Source organism: Brassica napus, chromosome A2 (genome assembly GCF_020379485.1).
Source record: "Brassica napus cultivar Da-Ae chromosome A2, Da-Ae, whole genome shotgun sequence".
Lineage (NCBI taxonomy): Eukaryota > Viridiplantae > Streptophyta > Magnoliopsida > Brassicales > Brassicaceae > Brassica > Brassica napus.
The window spans coordinates 15,943,683-15,965,226 of NC_063435.1; the positions used below are offsets into that span (position 1 = coordinate 15,943,683).

The 21,544-nt window shown below is 38.1% G+C and overlaps 3 protein-coding genes across 3 annotated transcripts; 1 reads left to right on the plus strand and 2 right to left on the minus strand.

Annotated features, from left to right (window-relative positions):
* Positions 1 to 7,881: 7,881 nt before the first annotated feature.
* Positions 7,882 to 8,839, minus strand: LOC125586881 (putative lipid-binding protein AIR1). The gene has a single exon (XM_048756695.1). The coding sequence runs from the start codon at positions 8,491 to 8,493 to the stop codon at positions 8,158 to 8,160; it is 336 nt and encodes a 111-aa protein (XP_048612652.1). The 5' UTR covers positions 8,494 to 8,839; the 3' UTR covers positions 7,882 to 8,157.
* Positions 8,840 to 12,369: 3,530 nt separating this feature from the next.
* Positions 12,370 to 13,992, plus strand: LOC106359304. The gene has a single exon (XM_013799028.2). It carries the CDS (start codon positions 12,370 to 12,372, stop codon positions 13,990 to 13,992), a length of 1,623 nt encoding a protein of 540 aa, XP_013654482.2.
* A 4,719-nt stretch (positions 13,993 to 18,711) lies between these two features.
* LOC125586882 (putative lipid-binding protein AIR1) lies at positions 18,712 to 19,491 on the minus strand. The gene has a single exon (XM_048756699.1). It carries the CDS (start codon positions 19,321 to 19,323, stop codon positions 18,988 to 18,990), a length of 336 nt encoding a protein of 111 aa, XP_048612656.1. The 5' UTR covers positions 19,324 to 19,491; the 3' UTR covers positions 18,712 to 18,987.
* Positions 19,492 to 21,544: the final 2,053 nt, after the last annotated feature.

Sequence of the window (21,544 nt, forward strand, 5' to 3'; positions counted from 1 at the left end):
TTATATAATTACAGGGATAAATAATTTCGTTAAAATTATATATGTGCTACGTCGCACCCTCAACCTACTATACCAATCTCAATCTGTAAGAGTGATTAGAATGGAATAATTGTTCTTTATTCCTTCATGATAGGTTGTTCACGGCATGAACATATATTATCTTTCAACGAATTCTATTTCATTGGCAGACTAGTATCATTATTTAGTCTAAGCATAATCTCACATGAAGAAACATTCATGGTTCATTTTGCATTTGTTATATATATCCATGCCATATGGACGGACTTATCATACAATATCCGTATGTTTGTCAATAATATATATTAGTAAGTTTCAACGAGAGCAATAATACATCGACAGTTTCAAAACAAACTATGCCTTTTCATGAATAGACTTCTTGTATTAATGTTCCGAGAACCCGAACGAGTGTCCTTGAAACCCATAAGGCGACAATGGGCCCACGAAGTTCCATGGCCAATGCCGACAGCAAGAGACGATCCATGACCAGCTCAAGAGACTGTCCATGCCGAGCTGATACTTTGAAACTACAATATAAAAGAGGTCAAAGCATTTAATACTATCATATAGGCATATGAACCTCATCAGAGATCACGTTTCCATTATGTTCCACTCTAAGACCTTTGAAAGAGAGATCAAAGACTACGAGAAGAGGACACGGACACAGATCCGGCTTCGAAACCTCAGTGAAATGCCAATCAAACCAGTAGAAACCTGATATTATGATACTTGAAACCCATATATTTGCTTTATCTGGTTTTCAATCTTCAACAAGAACTAATCCAAACCATAGCTCATCTCAAATCACAAACCTTAATAGCCATGGAACCACAAAACCAAAGAATAGATCAAATTCTTTGCCATAAGAATAAGTGAGGAGATCATCGGTTACGTCGCACTCTCCATTCGCGCCCTAGCTATATTTCTAAACGAATATTCAAGTATTAACTTATAATCAATAATTATAATCTATTATATAATAGGAGAGTTTCTCTCCTCCTGATGCGACACGTCAGCGGTTTGTGGGTTCCACTTTTTAAAAGTATGAAAAAATGTCAAATATGTGGCTCGAACCAGGGTTATTGAGATATAAGCACCCACAACTATACCATTGCACTAAAGGATACTTTGTACATTGACGGTCGAAACTAATATATATTAGAAAGGTGGAAAACTAATATAACATTGTGGTCTCCACCTCTTTTTTTTTTTTTAAGTGATGGGTAACGAATGGACTTCGAAAAAAAATGGGCTTTGGGCTTATTGATTTTCTGTTTATTAGGCTTTGTATCTGTCCAAAGTGGTGATACTGACAAAGCTAAGAAGATTAGGGAAGTCGCCATCTTCACCATCTCCTTCGTCGTTTGCGATTCCCCTTCCGGCAATCAACTATTATGGTCAATCTTTAAGGCTCTACGCACGTTTTGCGCCTACCAAACGCTTAGTTTCTCCTCTAACGCCTTCAGAGCTCTCATATATATAGAATCCCTCGAGGTAAAAGCTCCATCTTGTCTCAAACTTTTCTTTCTCAGTTTTTCAATCGCTTTACTTTCTCACATCTGTCACAAAAATGACTTATCCAGCTGCTCCAGCCGCTTCAGCCGTCGTTCCCTACTCCACCTTCAACTCCCTCCGGCGTTAGTGTTGGTCGGCTCATCCGATTCTAGGATTTCAGGAACATTAACAAGAATGGAGAGTTTATGGGCATCACCATTCTCCTCCTTGATGAACTGGTGATGATTGTTTCTAATTTATTTTTTATCACTTTAACTCTTCTTTGCTTATTCTTTGTTCATATATGAAACATGTCTTCATCTTTTTGTTTTGGTTTTGTCTATAAGTTTTTTTATGAACAACTAATGATTTTTCTCTGTTTTTCTTACAGGATTTTGTGATCTACGGTTTCATCTCTGCAATCTCCAAACAAAACAGGAAAACTGAATGAATTATGTTTTTAGCAACCGAATCTAAAAGAAATAAAAGACATCTTACTTAACAAATTAAAACCTTTTCTTTTGCAGATTCCGACGACGACGACGAAGCACCCGAGGACTGACGACAATGGAATGATGCGGACGAAGCCTAACTGATGTAAGTAAACTCCTCTTCAATAACACATCACACTATTATCGCTCCCCAATCTCACAAACTTAAGCTCTAATCATGCCAGGGATCCCACAGGTCATGCTGTCCCGACGACGGAGAAAAAAAAAGAAAGATAACCTAACGTTTTTTTTATTTTTAGTTTTTAAGTTCAAATCATGTTTTAGACATAAAGCCCAACATAATTTGAGCCCAAACATTTTAAACCCACAATTACTTTTTCATAATATAAAAACGTCAACTTTCGTTTATGTTTTGTTAAACTATTTTAATCTTTATGTTTTGTTAAACTATTTCACACAAAGGCAGATCTCCTTAGAAGGGGAGCCACTCGCCACGATGCTTCCAGTTTCCCCATTCTTGAAACTCTTATAAACCACAAAGCCAATATAAGAGCTCTGTTTCAATCCAACGGCTGGATTTTGTCACAAACCACCCCTAAGCCTAAAGAGGGAAGAGAAGTGGAGTGCTGCGTTTTGGAAGATGGTTACTTGGAGTTTACAAGATGAAGATGGAACCCGTGACGAGGAAGACGAGGAGAAGTGTTACTTGGAATATCCTAAGTCCTAACGTTGAGGATGTAGACAATGTGTGATCTTAGCGATGAAAATTAGTGTAGCTTTAAAATATGCTACTACGGTCCTTGAGCTCCCTAACAAGTACTAGCAAACAATGTGTATTTTGAAAAAATAAAATAATTTTGTAATGCAAGTAGTTTGAAACTTTGAGTATTTATTCAAACAACGGATATATACAAAGTTGATAACTTGATATGGATCTCCAAATAAGTTGGTGCTACGCTATCATAATATCTGTCTTTTTAAGCTTCTTCATCTTCTTCTCTTTCTCTTTCCGTTGTTCCACGCTCTCTGTTTCATGTTTAGCTCTCTGTTTCATGTTTAGGGCTTTTTTATATTCTCTATATTTCACCTTAATTATACTTTTTGAATTTTCCTTCCATTTTGGGAGGTGTCTCTAACTTGAGTTAATCGTCAAAAGCTAGGATCAATTTTGTTGTCTTACTTCCGATAAATTTTATTCTTTAATTTGCACAAATCTTAAACAACACCAACATCCCGTAAATCATACCAAAGTGGTGATACTGACAAAGCTAAGAAGATTAGGGAAGTCGCCATCTTCACCATCTCCTTCGTCGTTTGCGATTCCCCTTCCGGCAATCAACTATTATGGTCAATCTTTAAGGCTCTACGCACGTTTTGCGCCTACCAAACGCTTAGTTTCTCCTCTAACGCCTTCAGAGCTCTCATATATATAGAATCCCTCGAGGTAAAAGCTCCATCTTGTCTCAAACTTTTCTTTCTCAGTTTTTCAATCGCTTTACTTTCTCACATCTGTCACAAAAATGACTTATCCAGCTGCTCCAGCCGCTTCAGCCGTCGTTCCCTACTCCACCTTCAACTCCCTCCGGCGTTAGTGTTGGTCGGCTCATCCGATTCTAGGATTTCAGGAACATTAACAAGAATGGAGAGTTTATGGGCATCACCATTCTCCTCCTTGATGAACTGGTGATGATTGTTTCTAATTTATTTTTTATCACTTTAACTCTTCTTTGCTTATTCTTTGTTCATATATGAAACATGTCTTCATCTTTTTGTTTTGGTTTTGTCTATAAGTTTTTTTATGAACAACTAATGATTTTTCTCTGTTTTTCTTACAGGATTTTGTGATCTACGGTTTCATCTCTGCAATCTCCAAACAAAACAGGAAAACTGAATGAATTATGTTTTTAGCAACCGAATCTAAAAGAAATAAAAGACATCTTACTTAACAAATTAAAACCTTTTCTTTTGCAGATTCCGACGACGACGACGAAGCACCCGAGGACTGACGACAATGGAATGATGCGGACGAAGCCTAACTGATGTAAGTAAACTCCTCTTCAATAACACATCACACTATTATCGCTCCCCAATCTCACAAACTTAAGCTCTAATCATGCCAGGGATCCCACAGGTCATGCTGTCCCGACGACGGAGAAAAAAAAAGAAAGATAACCTAACGTTTTTTTTATTTTTAGTTTTTAAGTTCAAATCATGTTTTAGACATAAAGCCCAACATAATTTGAGCCCAAACATTTTAAACCCACAATTACTTTTTCATAATATAAAAACGTCAACTTTCGTTTATGTTTTGTTAAACTATTTTAATCTTTATGTTTTGTTAAACTATTTCACACAAAGGCAGATCTCCTTAGAAGGGGAGCCACTCGCCACGATGCTTCCAGTTTCCCCATTCTTGAAACTCTTATAAACCACAAAGCCAATATAAGAGCTCTGTTTCAATCCAACGGCTGGATTTTGTCACAAACCACCCCTAAGCCTAAAGAGGGAAGAGAAGTGGAGTGCTGCGTTTTGGAAGATGGTTACTTGGAGTTTACAAGATGAAGATGGAACCCGTGACGAGGAAGACGAGGAGAAGTGTTACTTGGAATATCCTAAGTCCTAACGTTGAGGATGTAGACAATGTGTGATCTTAGCGATGAAAATTAGTGTAGCTTTAAAATATGCTACTACGGTCCTTGAGCTCCCTAACAAGTACTAGCAAACAATGTGTATTTTGAAAAAATAAAATAATTTTGTAATGCAAGTAGTTTGAAACTTTGAGTATTTATTCAAACAACGGATATATACAAAGTTGATAACTTGATATGGATCTCCAAATAAGTTGGTGCTACGCTATCATAATATCTGTCTTTTTAAGCTTCTTCATCTTCTTCTCTTTCTCTTTCCGTTGTTCCACGCTCTCTGTTTCATGTTTAGCTCTCTGTTTCATGTTTAGGGCTTTTTTATATTCTCTATATTTCACCTTAATTATACTTTTTGAATTTTCCTTCCATTTTGGGAGGTGTCTCTAACTTGAGTTAATCGTCAAAAGCTAGGATCAATTTTGTTGTCTTACTTCCGATAAATTTTATTCTTTAATTTGCACAAATCTTAAACAACACCAACATCCCGTAAATCATACCAAAGTGGTGATACTGACAAAGCTAAGAAGATTAGGGAAGTCGCCATCTTCACCATCTCCTTCGTCGTTTGCGATTCCCCTTCCGGCAATCAACTATTATGGTCAATCTTTAAGGCTCTACGCACGTTTTGCGCCTACCAAACGCTTAGTTTCTCCTCTAACGCCTTCAGAGCTCTCATATATATAGAATCCCTCGAGGTAAAAGCTCCATCTTGTCTCAAACTTTTCTTTCTCAGTTTTTCAATCGCTTTACTTTCTCACATCTGTCACAAAAATGACTTATCCAGCTGCTCCAGCCGCTTCAGCCGTCGTTCCCTACTCCACCTTCAACTCCCTCCGGCGTTAGTGTTGGTCGGCTCATCCGATTCTAGGATTTCAGGAACATTAACAAGAATGGAGAGTTTATGGGCATCACCATTCTCCTCCTTGATGAACTGGTGATGATTGTTTCTAATTTATTTTTTATCACTTTAACTCTTCTTTGCTTATTCTTTGTTCATATATGAAACATGTCTTCATCTTTTTGTTTTGGTTTTGTCTATAAGTTTTTTTATGAACAACTAATGATTTTTCTCTGTTTTTCTTACAGGATTTTGTGATCTACGGTTTCATCTCTGCAATCTCCAAACAAAACAGGAAAACTGAATGAATTATGTTTTTAGCAACCGAATCTAAAAGAAATAAAAGACATCTTACTTAACAAATTAAAACCTTTTCTTTTGCAGATTCCGACGACGACGACGAAGCACCCGAGGACTGACGACAATGGAATGATGCGGACGAAGCCTAACTGATGTAAGTAAACTCCTCTTCAATAACACATCACACTATTATCGCTCCCCAATCTCACAAACTTAAGCTCTAATCATGCCAGGGATCCCACAGGTCATGCTGTCCCGACGACGGAGAAAAAAAAAGAAAGATAACCTAACGTTTTTTTTATTTTTAGTTTTTAAGTTCAAATCATGTTTTAGACATAAAGCCCAACATAATTTGAGCCCAAACATTTTAAACCCACAATTACTTTTTCATAATATAAAAACGTCAACTTTCGTTTATGTTTTGTTAAACTATTTTAATCTTTATGTTTTGTTAAACTATTTCACACAAAGGCAGATCTCCTTAGAAGGGGAGCCACTCGCCACGATGCTTCCAGTTTCCCCATTCTTGAAACTCTTATAAACCACAAAGCCAATATAAGAGCTCTGTTTCAATCCAACGGCTGGATTTTGTCACAAACCACCCCTAAGCCTAAAGAGGGAAGAGAAGTGGAGTGCTGCGTTTTGGAAGATGGTTACTTGGAGTTTACAAGATGAAGATGGAACCCGTGACGAGGAAGACGAGGAGAAGTGTTACTTGGAATATCCTAAGTCCTAACGTTGAGGATGTAGACAATGTGTGATCTTAGCGATAAAAATTAGTGTAGCTTTAAAATATGCTACTACGGTCCTTGAGCTCCCTAACAAGTACTAGCAAACAATGTGTATTTTGAAAAAATAAAATAATTTTGTAATGCAAGTAGTTTGAAACTTTGAGTATTTATTCAAACAACGGATATATACAAAGTTGATAACTTGATATGGATCTCCAAATAAGTTGGTGCTACGCTATCATAATATCTGTCTTTTTAAGCTTCTTCATCTTCTTCTCTTTCTCTTTCCGTTGTTCCACGCTCTCTGTTTCATGTTTAGCTCTCTGTTTCATGTTTAGGGCTTTTTTATATTCTCTATATTTCACCTTAATTATACTTTTTGAATTTTCCTTCCATTTTGGGAGGTGTCTCTAACTTGAGTTAATCGTCAAAAGCTAGGATCAATTTTGTTGTCTTACTTCCGATAAATTTTATTCTTTAATTTGCACAAATCTTAAACAACACCAACATCCCGTAAATCATACCCTCCCCCCCCCCCCCCCCCCACCAATATCCAAAGTAACCAGCTCCGCGCTTGCGCGGGGTCTCAGCACCTAGTTTATATAATAAGATAGTTAAAAATGCTCTTAGCAACACATAATTTTTATATAACTTGGTATTCTTATACCATATGGATACAGAGTTAGAATCAAACCATGATATCCTTTTAACCTTTTTAGATCGTCAATGGCACATGAGCGAGACCACTGTTCTATTTCTTCACAAAACTGATGCACATTTGCCAAAAAAAAAATATTTCTTGCATACATATATATAAATACATATTTCTTTTATAACATCACGATTTCGTCTTTTAGTTACCAGTACAACAAGTTTGTAGTTATCTATAGTAATAATAACTGCACTATTATGTAGTTTGATAAAAGTGTATTAAAGTAATGTAGTAGTGACTACATATATTTCTTCCCTTTTATGACAACAATTTTGGTTTGGAGATAGTTCGATCAGAGTAGAGCCAAAATGTATTCAGCTCAATTAAGCTAGAAATACTCTCCCCCGTTTCAAAATGTTATATATTTTAGACTTTTCACACATGTTAATAAAACACTTTAATTTTCATAATTTTTGTGATTATTTTTCCCATAATTTTAAGTTTTTTGAAGTTTGCAATTAGATAATAAAACATGAATTGAAAATCCAAAAATTAGATCATTTTGAAACAAATTTTTTTTCTATAATATGGAATTTTATGAAACAGAACGAGTATTTTGTTTCCATTTCGTTACCAAAAATTAAGCACATGCCATTAATTAATGCTTACAACAGAATTACTAAACCGTGTTGTTTTCAGTGAGATCGTATCATTTTACCTTGCTTTTTTCGATACACATATAAGCCCGATATAGATAACAACACCGATTGAAGCTTTTATTAATCAAATTCGAACGAAACGTTTTACAAACGAAGGTAAGGAAGAACAATGAAGTAAAAGGGCAACGAACATGGCGATTACACACACAAACCCATTATTGCATGAGAACGTTACACTCGTCATTTTATTCAATCGAAGGAAGTTACAAATACAAAAGAAATCACCAGTTAAAAAGCAAAAGACGACAGGCAACAAGTTCAACCTTTATTTTTTCGGTATGTCTTCAGATATCTCATACGTATTCAACTTACGGGCATTGGAAACTTGGTGGAGCAAATCTGCTACAAGCATTTAAAAGTACACTGATATCGATGGGAAGGTGAACGTTGATGCCAAGAACGTTAACGTCGAGCGCGGTACAGAGACAGACTGCAGCCTCAAGGTCAGCCAAGCCTGCAATGAGCGAGCAGCACGGCGGTACTGGTGGCGGTGGGTTTCCTAATGTTAAGTCAATTGCATTGAGCACATTAGTGCAAGCACCGATCTGAAGGGCATTTCTAGGACAAGTGCCTTGAGCAGTAGTGTAAGTGAAGAAGAGGAGGTTAAAGAAAAGGAAGAGTGCAAGAGAGGTTCTTGGAGCCATTTGTTTGTGTACCAGAAAAACTCTGAAACAAAATCTCAGGAAGTAGTAGTGTGTTTATATTCTTTGAGAAGGGTGGAGATAAATTATGGGGGTTATAGTGGATATTTATAGAATTTTCTGTGGGAGAGTCATAAATTGGTTTCTACAAGAGATTAGTTGACTTTTTTTTTTCATATTTATGAGTCGACTATAATAAGTAGACGCAATAGTTATTGTCTAATTAGTTGGCAAATCATAAAAAGGAATATTGTACAAATTATAGAGTAGAGTAAACTACTATTATAAGTTTGTTAGCCACTCTACCCTGTCTCCACGTTTAAACAAAACATATAATCAAGAATATTATTTACGATTTATAACTTTTGACTGTTTTATAATTTGAAGTTTAGAAATAAATAGTACAATCTTAATTTACAAAATCTACAAATGTTTATGTGGAAGCCGCAGGTTCAAAGATGATACAGACTAATATCAATAGCAGTGGGAGCCGTGACAAAATGAAAAGATATAATCGTTTTGTTTGTTGTTTAACGTTCAAACATATTTTTGATGACATACGTAATTTCACATGAGTTCATTATATATGATTTTATTGCAGTGTATCAAAAGATACACAAGATCGACCATATCTTGGTTTAAAATATCATGACTATTCAAGAAAAATGAAGAAACTGACCACATATATACTATATTTGAAACTGGCTATATTACTCAATACCACAGTTTACATATTTACGTTCCATAGAATTTAAGAAAGCTAAGTTAATTCTATTTATTTATATCTATGCATTTTAAATTTTTGTTCTCATAAAATTCTAATATATACTAAATCGTTACGAACATATTTCCTACTCTCCTCAATTATTTTCATATAATATTTAGGGTTTTATTTCTGATATTGTAGCTTCTGCAGATTAATCAATATAAAAACTATATGAAAAGTAGAACCATCTGTCTTGGTATTGTATGTTGCAAATTTTATTCGAAAAGAATCTACTTATTATGAGTGTAAGTGTAATTCAGATGTAATCCATGTTATGGGAGAATCAATATTATGAAGAGGGAGCTGCACCTGGAGTTATGGGAGAGGAATCAATGTTATGAACAGAGCTGCACATGGAGTTATTGTTCATGAATTTTTCTTTGGCTCAAACATCAATGTATATTCACTAAATCATGGTATGCTATCATATACTTTACAAGAGGTTTCGACCACCATCACACAAATAGGATCAAAATAGTAATATTTAGAAGAATTCAAGGGCTTCCTACGATACCTAATTGCCCTGAAGTGTGCACTTAACAAAAGACATAAACGAGAACCAATTCATTCAGCCAAAATCGTAAGTAATAAAATGTCTCATGCACCTCACAGTTACAAAGACAAAATCTATCGATGGACTAGACCTAATTAAGACTATAATTTTCTACATAGTTGATTGTAGCCAACAATATTAGAGTGATATTCATGTATTGAAAACTTGACACCAAAGGTGTGTTCCTAGATTAGATCTAATATAACCGCTTATTAAAATCTCGAACCCATTGCCAACAAGACGGGACCAATGAGTCTGAAATGAAACGAAAGTTAGGCCTTGAAAATAGGTACATACTGGTCCAAAAGTAATTTCAAGAGATTCGAAGCTCGTACCACCGTTCAGAACAGAAGACCCAATTACATTATAGGATGCAGAACGAACCACTTTTCACCAGACGTCATACCTCTCTTCCGGAAGCTCCCACCGCCAAAGACGAAGGTAAATATATGGTGGAGGAAGCATGTTACCGGTTCAGGCGCCGTTGACGTGAATGACGTGCCAGATCTCTGAAAACCAAAAACCAAATCTGACGGGTCACTTCAGCCCTAAAAGCCAGCCCTTCCGCATCCATCACACTGAATCTTGTTGCTGCGCCATAAAATGCATGTTGCTGTCACCATCGACCTCACACAATTCTTCATATAAGATCTCGACAAGCATAAAAAACTTGCTTATGGACTAGGGTTAAGCAGATGGATAGAAAGAAAAATGAGAGAAAATTATGGTTGGAGGAGGAAACCTCCGGCACCAACCAGAGCCAGAACGGAGCTAACTTTTTACTTTGCTTTTTGTCTACACAGAGCGACAAAAAAAAGAGAAATATCGTTCAAATACAGAAGAGATAATTCTGGCTGATTAAAAAATATTCAAAAGAGAAAAAGAGAAAATTAAATTGAAATATTTTTGTTCATGAAATTTTTATAATGATTGCCTTTACTTATTTCATTTATCAATAAATATGTAATAACATTATATTAAATATTTATAATGATTTATCATAGACTAACACTTTAAATTTATGCGGCTTCATTATATAATTACAGGGATAAATAATTTCGTTAAAATTATATATGTGCTACGTCGCACCCTCAACCTACTATACCAATATCAAATCTGTAAGAGTGATTAGAATGGATAAATTGTTCTTTATTCCTTCATGATAGGTTGTTCACGACATGAACATATATTATCTTTCAACGAATTCTATTTCATTGGCAGACTAGTATCATTATTTAGTCTAAGCATAATCTCACATGAAGAAACATTCATGGCTTCATTTTTCATTTGTTATATATATCCATGCCATATGGACGGACTTATCATACAATATCCGTATGTTGTCAATAATATATATTATTAAGTTTCAACGAGAGCAATAATACATCGACAGTTCCAAAACAAACCATGCCTTTTCATGAATAGACTTCCTGTATTAGTATTCCGAGAACCCGATCGAACGAGTGTCCTTGAAACCCATAAGGCGACAATGGGCCCACCAAGTTCCATGCCCAATGCCGAGCGCAAGAGACGGTCCATGGCGACCTCAAGAGACGGTCCATCAGGGCCGGCTCACTTTGATAATGGGCCCTGAGCCGAAATATATATCTTGGGAGGATTTATGTATAGTATTAAATTTTATGGTTTTTTTACAAGTTTTCAAAATTTTAAGGCCCTAACTAGTAAAAGAAATTTGTTAAAAGTAGAGTGGACCCTGTGCAAATGCACTGTTGGCACTCCCTCTAAACCGGCAATGGGTCCATGCCGAGCTGATACTTTGAAACTACAATATAAAAGAGGTCGAAGCATTTAATACTATCATATAGACACGTTTCCATTATGTTCCACTCTTAAGACCTTTAAAAGAGAGATCAAAGACTAGAGAAGAGGACACGGACACGGATCCGGCTTAGAAACCTCAGTGAAATGCCAGTCAAACCCGTAGAAACCTGATATTATGATACTTGAAACCCATATATTCGCTTTATCTGGTTTTTAATCTTCAACAAGAACTAGTCCAAACCATAGCTCATCTCAAATCACAAACCTTGATAGCCATGGAACCCCAAAACTAAAGAATAGATCAAATTCTTTGCCATAAAAATAAGTGATGAGATCATCGGTTACATCGCACACTCCATTCGCGCCCTAGCTATATTTCTAAACAAATATTCAAGTATCATCTTATAATCAATAATTATAATTTATATAATAAGATAGTTAAAAATGCTCTTAGTGACACATAATTTTTAACTTGGTATTCTTATACCACATGGATATAGAGTTAGAATCAAACCATGATATCCTTTTAACCTTTTTAGATCGTCAACGGTACTGGAGCGAGACCATTGTTCTATTTCTTCACAAAACTGATGCACATTTGCCAAAAAAAAAATTCTTGCATACATATATATAAATACATATTTCTTCTATAACATCACGATTTCGTCCTTTAGTACCAGTACAACAAGTTTGTAGTTATCTAGAAAATAGTAATATTAACTGTACTATTATGTAGTTTGATAAAAGTGTATTAAAGTAATGTAATAGCGACTACAATATGACGGCTAGGGCTTTGGGGGGTGATTTTAGGGTTTTGGGTGAGGAAGTGCAGGATGAGAATATGGAGGAGATCGGGGAGCATGGGAGACCGCCCGGAGATCCACCGGATGCTCCAGGCTCTTGGGTGAAGAAGGTATTAGGGTGCAATGAAGGAGGGATGCCTGTACCGGAGGAAATTGTGGACGAGACTTTTGTGGAAGCAAATCTGAAACTAGAGTTCCCTAATGGTGAGGATGGAGAACCGGTGATAACGATTGGACAGGAGGTTTTGAGTGCTATGAATGGTTTATGGAAGAGATGTATGATTGTTAAGGTCTTGGGGAGGAGTATCCCATTATTGAGCTTAACGAGAAGGTTGAAGGAGCTATGGAAACCTGCGGGATCAATGTTTGTGATGGATCTCCCGAAGAATTTTTTCATGGTTCGTTTTGGAGTAGAGGAGGAGTATATGAATGCGCTATCAGGTGGCCCATGGAGGGCTTTTGGGAGTTACCTTATGGTGCAAGCATGGACGCCCGAGTTTGATCCGCTGAGGGACGAGATAGTTACGACACCGGTTTGGGTTCGTTTAGCACATATCCCAGTTAATTTTTATCATAAAACGATACTGATGGGGATTGCCAAGGGGTTAGGAAAACCGATCAAGGTTGACTGCACCACGTTAAAAGTCGAAAGAGCTAGATTTGCGAGAATTTGTGTGGAGGTTAACCTGAATAAGCCATTGAAAGGGACAGTGATGATTAATGGTGAGAGGTACTGCGTATCATATGAAGGAATCTCGACGATCTGCTCGTCATGTGGTATGTATGGACATCTAGCCCATTCATGCCCACGTAAGGTACTGGAGGAAACTCCTATAAATGCGGTTGTTCCAGTGGACAGGACACAAAAGAGTACGGAGGTTGCAGGTATGGATACAGATTTTACCCTAGTGAGACAGGCGAGGAAAGGGCTAACTCAGAATGGGCAGAGAGGAGTTACACTGCGGAGTAATGAAAGTAGGGAGATGGTAGGAAACAAGACGTTGATCGGTAGTAAAAGTCGAGGGGTTCGTCAAGAGAATATGTCGGAGGACATAAGGGTTTCAAATAGGTTTGGAGGGTTGAATGTGGAGGAGGATATGGAGGAACAAGTGGAGGAGAGTGGGAATAGAGAAGAGAATAAAGAAAATGAGAATACTACTAATATAGTTTCTGAAGGAGCGAGCAAAGAGGCTGGGAAGGAATTCTCGTTTGGAAAGAATGGGAACAGAGGGAACCGACAGCCTGCTCGATTGGGTCCAAAAGATAAGAAGATTAGCAACATGAGAGGCCTGAATCCTCATAAGACCAAACTGAGAAATATTGGGCCTATGCGGGGTTTGGTGTTTGGCCCAATAAGTGGGGAGAGTGGCTTGTCGGCGAGAGGGAAGAGACTACGAGTAGAGAAGGAAAATGTCGGCCGACCAGGTGGTGTTTTCGCAGGAGATGGGGAGCTAGACAGAAATGAGAAGAATGCTGGGCATGTGTACGATAAAAACAACACTCAGGTGCAATTTTCAGAGATGGAGAATCTGAAATTGAATGAGGCAGAAGCTAGTGCGAGCCAAGGACGAGAAGTCCTGGAGAGTGTGGAGGCATAACATTTTGCCCCGGTGATTCTATCTATTGATTATAAAGATCTGATGAAGTGCATTCTGTGGAATTGCCGGGGGGCAAATAAACCCCAATTTAGAAGATCGATTAGATATTTGGTGAAGAAGTTCAAGACAGATATACTTGCTGTTTTTGAAACTCATGCTGGTGGAGAAGCGGCAGGCCGGATTTGTCGTGGTCTAGGGTTTGAGAACTCGTTTCGGGTGGATGCGTGTGGCCAGAGTGGAGGTTTATGGCTGTTATGGAGGGAGGAGATAGGAGAGCTTGAGGTGGTCAAGTCGTCGGATCAGTTTATACATGCTCGAATAGGGAACGGAGCAGAGGTGATTAATCTGGTTGTTGTGTATGCGGCCCCTTCACCGAGCCGTAGAAGTGGTTTATGGGCTGCTTTAGAAGAAGTTTTGCGTAATGCGGAGGGACCGGTGTTCGTTGGGGGAGACTTTAATACAATAGTGAGGATAGATGAAAGGAGTGGTGGGAATGGGAGATTGTCTGAGGATTCTCTAAAGTTTGGTGATTGGATAAATGATATGTCACTGATTGATATGGGCTTTCATGGCAACCAGTTCACATGGAAAAGAGGGAAAACTGAAAGCACATTTGTAGCGAAGAGGCTGGATAGAATACTATGTTGTGCCCAGTCTAGACTCAGGTGGCAGGAGGCAAGTGTGAGGCATTTACCTTTCTTAGCATCAGACCACGCTCCTTTGTATCTACAGCTCACACCGGAGGTTAAGAGTGATGCACGTCGACGTCCATTTCGTTTTGAGGCGGCATGGCTACAACACAATGAGTTTCAAGACTTGCTAACAGCTTCATGGGATCGTGATATTGATACAAGAGAGGCTTTGCAGAGGTTGGAAGTGACACTCCGAAAGTGGAACAGAGAAGTTTTTGGAAATATCCAAAGAAGGAAAGAGGATTTGTTGAGGCAGATTACAGAGACACAAGATAAAATTGAGCAAGACCTCTCTGATGATATCTTGGTAAAGGAGGGAGAGCTACTAAAAGAACTGGAGATCGTCCTCGAGCAAGAAGAAGTGCTCTGGCTCCAAAAGTCGCGGGAGAAGTGGTGTGTGCATGGAGATAGAAATACCAAGTTCTTTCATATGTCGACAATTATTAGGAGAAAGCGAAATCGAGTGGAGATGCTAAAGAAAGATGAAATTCAGTGGGTATCAGATGCAAAAGAACTTGAGAAGCTAGCAGTGGATTATTTCAGAAAACTATATTCTCTGGAAGACGTGGATACAGACACACAAATGCTAATGGAGAGGAGATTTGTGGGGCTTACAAGACAAGAGAGAATGGATCTTGACAAAACGTTTTCTCCGGAGGAAGTAGAGAAGGCGGTGAGAGCTATGGGCAGCTTCAAGGCACCAGGTCCGGATGGGTTTCAACCAGTTTTCTATCAGAAGTGCTGGGAGACTGTTGGTGCATCTGTGATCAGGTTTGTCCTTCTTTTCTTTGAGACGGGGAAGTTGCCGGAGAATACTAATGATGCACTCGTGGTGCTAATTCCGAAAGTGACGAAACCTGAGTATATTACTCAGTTTCGACCTATAAGTCTCTGCAATGTGTTGTTTAAAACTATCACGAAGGCCATGGTAGGGAGACTGAAGAGTATTATGCCTAAACTGATTGGTCCTGCTCAGTCTAGTTTCATCCCGGGCAGATTGAGTGCGGATAACATTGTTGTGGTTCAGGAAGCTGTTCATTCGATGAAAAAGAAGCAAGGCCGCAAGGGTTGGATGCTGTTGAAACTGGATTTGGAGAAAGCCTATGATAGGCTGCGTTGGGATTTTCTAGAAGATACACTAAGGGCTGCTGGTTTGTCTGAGAATTGGGTCAAGAGGATTATGTAATGTGTGTCTGGACCATCAATGTGTATTTTGTGGAATGGGGAAAAATCTGAGCCGTTTAAGCCATCAAGAGGACTGCGACAAGGTGATCCACTGTCCCCGTACTTGTTTGTCTTATGCATGGAGAGATTATGTCAACTGATTGAGAAAGCAGTGGAGGATAAAAGATGGAAACCGATAAGATTGTCGAGAGGTGGTCCACAGCTATCTCACATTTGCTTCGCAGATGATCTAATCCTGTTTGCAGAGGCATCGGTGACGCAGATTCGAGTGATCAGGAAAGTGTTGGAGAAGTTTTGTAAAGCCTCTGGTCAGAAAGTAAGCCTCCAGAAATCAAAGATTTTCTTTTCTAATAATGTCTCTAGAGGAAGAGAAGAGAGAATAAGCAGAGAAAGTGGTATTGCATCAACAAAGGAGCTGGGAAAATACTTGGGGATGCCGATACTACAGAAAAGAATTAATAAAGATACTTTTGGAGAGGTACTGGAGAAAGTAGCTTCACGGCTAGCAGGATGGAAGAAACAAACATTAAGCCTCGCAGGAAGGGTAACATTGACAAAGTCGGTCCTGTCATCAATCCCGGTGCATACGATGAGTACGATTAGCATGCCAGTGGGTATACTGGAGAAGCTTGATAGCCTAGCGAGGAGCTTTGTGTGGGGAAGTGGACAACACTTAGTCTCTTGGGATAAAATATGCAAACCGAAGGCGTCTGGAGGTTTGGGGATCAGGGTGTCGAGAGATATGAACAAAGCCTTGTTAGCTAAAGTGGGATGGCGTCTGTTACACGATACTGAGAGCTTATGGGCCAATGTTTTACGAAGTAAGTACGGGGTGGGGGACATACATGACACAGATTGGATGGTAGGGAGTAGCTCTAGCTCGTCAACATGGAAAAGTGTGGTAATGGGGATAAGAGAAGTGGTTCTTGTGGGCCATAGTTGGATCACTGGTAATGGGAGGAATATCAGGTTCTGGACGGATAGTTGGATAGCAGGCCAACCACTCATGACTGAAGTGATTGCAGGGCTTCCAGAAGGATATGAAGATATAACAGTTAGAGATATGTGGGGGGAAGGTGGAGGTTGGGATTTTGATAGAATTACCCCGTTTGTAACAGCTGAGAGAAGACTAGAGCTTATGGCAGTAGTAGTGGATACTGTTACTGGAGCAAAGGATCGTTTGGCATGGGGGCAGACTCCAAATGGGCAGTTTACGGTGAAGTCTGCATACACCTTGCTTACAAGAGATGAAAATCCAAGACCGCAGATGGGGAGTTTCTTTCGATCTATGTGGCGTGTTGTAGCACCTGAGAGAGTTCGAATGTTCCTCTGGCTAGTGGAAAACCAAGCAATCATGACAAATGCAGAGAGACATCGAAGGCACCTGAGTGGGACTGACTTATGCCAGGTTTGCAGAGGAGGAATTGAGACTATAATACATGTGTTACGTGATTGTCCTGCGATAAAAGGTATATGGGAGAGATTTGTTCCGCGAATGAAAAGGGAGGCTTTCTTCAGAATGCCATTACTGGAATGGTTATATAAGAACCTATGTGATAACAATGCAGGTGGTGGTGTTCCGTGGGCTACTATATTCGCTTTGACTCTATGGTGGGGATGGAAGTGGAGATGTGGAAATGTATTTGGTGATACCCGACTGTGGAGAGATAGAGTCAAGTTCTTACGTGACTTGGCTAAGGGAGTTATAATAGCAAATAGAACAGAGAATGCTCACATAAAGGAGAGACATATGGTTGAGATAATGGTGGGATGGAAGCCACCTTGTGTGGGGTGGATGAAACTGAACACGGACGGGGCATCACATGGGAACCCGGGGCCGGCGGCTGCAGGGGGAGCACTGCGAAACGGAGAAGGCGAGTGGTGTGGCGGTTTTGCGATTAATATAGGTAGCTGTACGGCACCATTAGCGGAGTTATGGGGTGTGTACTATGGTTTAGTGGTTGCTTGGGAGAAAGGGGTGAGAAGGCTGGAGGTAGAGGTCGACTCTATGATGGTGATGGAGTTTCTTACGATAGGGATTGGGGACACTCATCCGCTGTCTTTCCTGGTACGCTTGTGCCATGGCTTCTTGACAAGGGACTGGCTAGTCCGATTTGTTCATGTATATAGGGAAGCAAACCGCTTAGCTGATGGTTTGGCTAACCTTGCATTTACTCTTCCGTTTGGTTTTCATAGTTTTGTTGTGGCCCCGATTGAGGTCGCTGTTTTAGTTCATGAGGATGTTGCTGGACCGTTGTGGCCACGACAAACTCGTCTTGTAAGCTGAAGTTTGGGTTTCTTTTTTAAATAAATTGGGAGTCACTCTCCCATATTCCTACCAAAAAAAAAAATAGCGACTACATATATTTCTTCCCTTTTATGACAACAATTTTGGTTTGGAGATAGTTCGATCAAAGTAGAGCCAAAATGTATTCAGCTCAATTAAGCTCGAGATACTCTCCTCCGTTTTAAAATGTTACATATTTTAGATTTTTTACACATGTTAATAAAACACATTAATTTTCATAATTTTTGTGATTATTTTTTCCCATAATTTTAAGTCAATAAAACTCTAATAAGTACAATTAATTTTTTTTAAGTTTGCAATTAGATAATAAAACATGCATTGAAAATCCAGAAAATAGATCATTTTGAAACAAATTTTTTTTCTATATAATATGTAACTTTATGAAACAGAAGGAGTATTTTGTTTCCATTTTGTTACCAAAAATTAAGCACATGCCATTAATTAATGCTTACAACGGAATTACTAAACCGTGTTGTGTTCAGTGAGATCGTATAACTTTACCTTGCTTTTTTCGATTCACATATAAGCCCGATATAGACAATAACACCGATTGAAGCTTTTATTAATCAAATTCGAACGAAACGTTTTACAAACGAAGGTAAGGTAGAACAATGAAGTAAAAGGGCAACGAACATGGCGATTACACACACAAACCCATTATTGCATGAGAACGTTACACTCATCATTTTATTCAATCGAAGAAAGTTACAAATACAAAAGAAATCACCAGTTTAAAAGCAAAAGACTACAGGCAACAAGTTCAACCTTTATTTTTTCGGTATGTCTTCAGATATCTCATACGTATTCAACTTACGGGCATTGGAAACTTGGTGGAGCAAATCTGCTACAAGCATTTAAAAGTACGCTGATATCGATGGGAAGGTGAACGTTGATGCCAAGAACGTTAACGTCGAGCGCGGTACAGAGACAGACTGCAGCCTCAAGGTCAGCCAAGCCTGCAATGAGCGAGCAGCACGGCGGTACTGGTGGCGGTGGGTTTCCTAATGTTAAGTCAATTGCATTGAGCACATTAGTGCAAGCACCGATCTGAAGGGCATTTCTAGGACAAGTGCCTTGAGCAGTAGTGTAAGTGAAGAAGAGGAGGTTAAGGAAAAGGAAGAGTGCAAGAGAGGTTCTTGGAGCCATTTGTTTGTGTACCAGAAAAACTCTGAAACAAAATCTCAGGAAGTAGTAGTGTGTTTATATTCTTTGAGAAGAGTGGAGATAAATTATGGCGTTTTAGTGGATATTTATAGAATTTTGTATAGGAGAGTCATAAATTGGTTTCTACAAGAGATTGGTTGACTTTTTTTTTTTTTTCAAATTTATGAGTCGACTATAATAAGTAGACGCAACAGTTATTGTCTGAATTAGTTGGCAAATCATAAAAAGGAATATTGTACAAATTATAGAGTAGAGTAAACTACTATTATAAGTTTGTTAGCCACTCTACCCTGTCTCCACGTTTAAACAAAACATATAATCAAGAATATTATTTACGATTTATAACTTTTGACTGTTTTATAATTTGAAGTTTAGAAATAAATAGTACAATCTTAATTTACAAAATCTACAAATGTTTATGTGAAGCCGCAGGTTCAAAGATGATACAGACTAATATCAATAGCAGTGGGAGCCGTGACAAACATATTTTTGATGACATACGTAATTTCACATGAGTTCATTATATATGATTTTATTGCAGTGTATCAAAAGATACACAAGATCGACCATATCTTGGTTTAAAATATCATGACTATTCAAGAAAAATGAAGAAACTGACCACATATATACTATACTTGAAACTGGCTATATATTACTCAATACCACAGTTTACAAATTTACGTTCCATAGAATTTAAGAAAGCTAAGTTAATTCTATTTATTTATATCTATGCATTTTAAATTTTTGTTCTCATAAAATTCTAATATACTAAATCGTTACGAACATATTTCCTACTCTCATCAATTATTTTCATATAATATTTAGGGTTTTATTTCTGATATTGTAGCTTCTGCAGATTAATCAATATAAAAACTATATGAAAAGTAGAACCATCTGTCTTGGTATTGTATGTTGCAAATTTTATTCGAAAAGAATCTACTTATTATGAGTGTAAGTGTAATTCAGATGTCATCCATGTTATGGGAGAATCAATATTATGAAGAGAGAGCTGCACCTGGAGTCATGGGAGAGGAATCAATGTTATGAACAGAGCTGCACATGGAGTTATTGTTCATGAATTTTTCTTTGGCTCAAACATCAATGTATATTCACTAAATCATGGTATGCTATCATATACTTTACAAGAGGTTTCGACCACCATCACACAAATAGGATCAAAATAGTAATACTTAGAAGAATTCAAGGGCTTCCTACGATACCTAATTGCCCTGAAGTGTGCACTTAACAAAAGACATAAACGAGAACCAATTCATTCAGCCAAAATCGTAAGTAATAAAATGTCTCCTGCACCTCACAGTTACAAAGACAAAATCTATCGATGGACTAGACCTAATTAAGACTATAATTTTCTACATAGTTGATTGTAGCCAACAAGATTAGAGTGATATTCATGTATTGACAACTTGACACCAAAGGTGTGTTCCTAGATTAGATCCAATATAACCGCTTATTAAAATCTCAAACCAATAGCCAACAAGACGGGACCAATGAGTCTGAAATGAAACAAAAGTTGGGCCTTGAAAACAGGTACATACCAGTCCAAAAATAATTTCAAGAGATTTGAAGCTCGTACCACCGTTCAGAACAGAAGACCCAATTACATTATGAGGATGCAGAACGAACCACTTTTCACCAGACGTCATACCTCTCTTCCGGAAGCTCCCACTGCCAAAGACGAAGGTACATATATGGTGGAGGAAGCATGTTACCGGTTCAGGCGCCGTTGACTTGAATGACGTGCCAGATCTCTAAAAACCAAAAACCAAAAACCAAATCTGACGGCTCACTTCAGCCCTAAAAGCCAGCCCTTCCGCATCCATCACACTATGAGTCTTGTTGCTGCGCCATAAAATGCATGTTGCTGTCACCATCGACCTCACACAATTCTTCATATAAAATCTCGACAAGCATAAAAAACTTGCTTATGGACTAGGGTTAAGCAGATGGATAGAAAGAAAAATGAGAAAGAAAATTATGGTTGGAGGAGGAAACCTCCGGCACCAACCAGAGCCAGAACGGAACTAGTTTTTTACTTTGCTTTTTGTCTACACAGAGCGACAAAAAAAGAGAGAAATATCGTTCAAATAGAGAATATACAATTCTGGCTGATTAAAAAAATATTCAAAAGAGAAAAAGAGAAAATTAAATTGAAATATTTTTGTTCATGAAGTTTTCATAATGA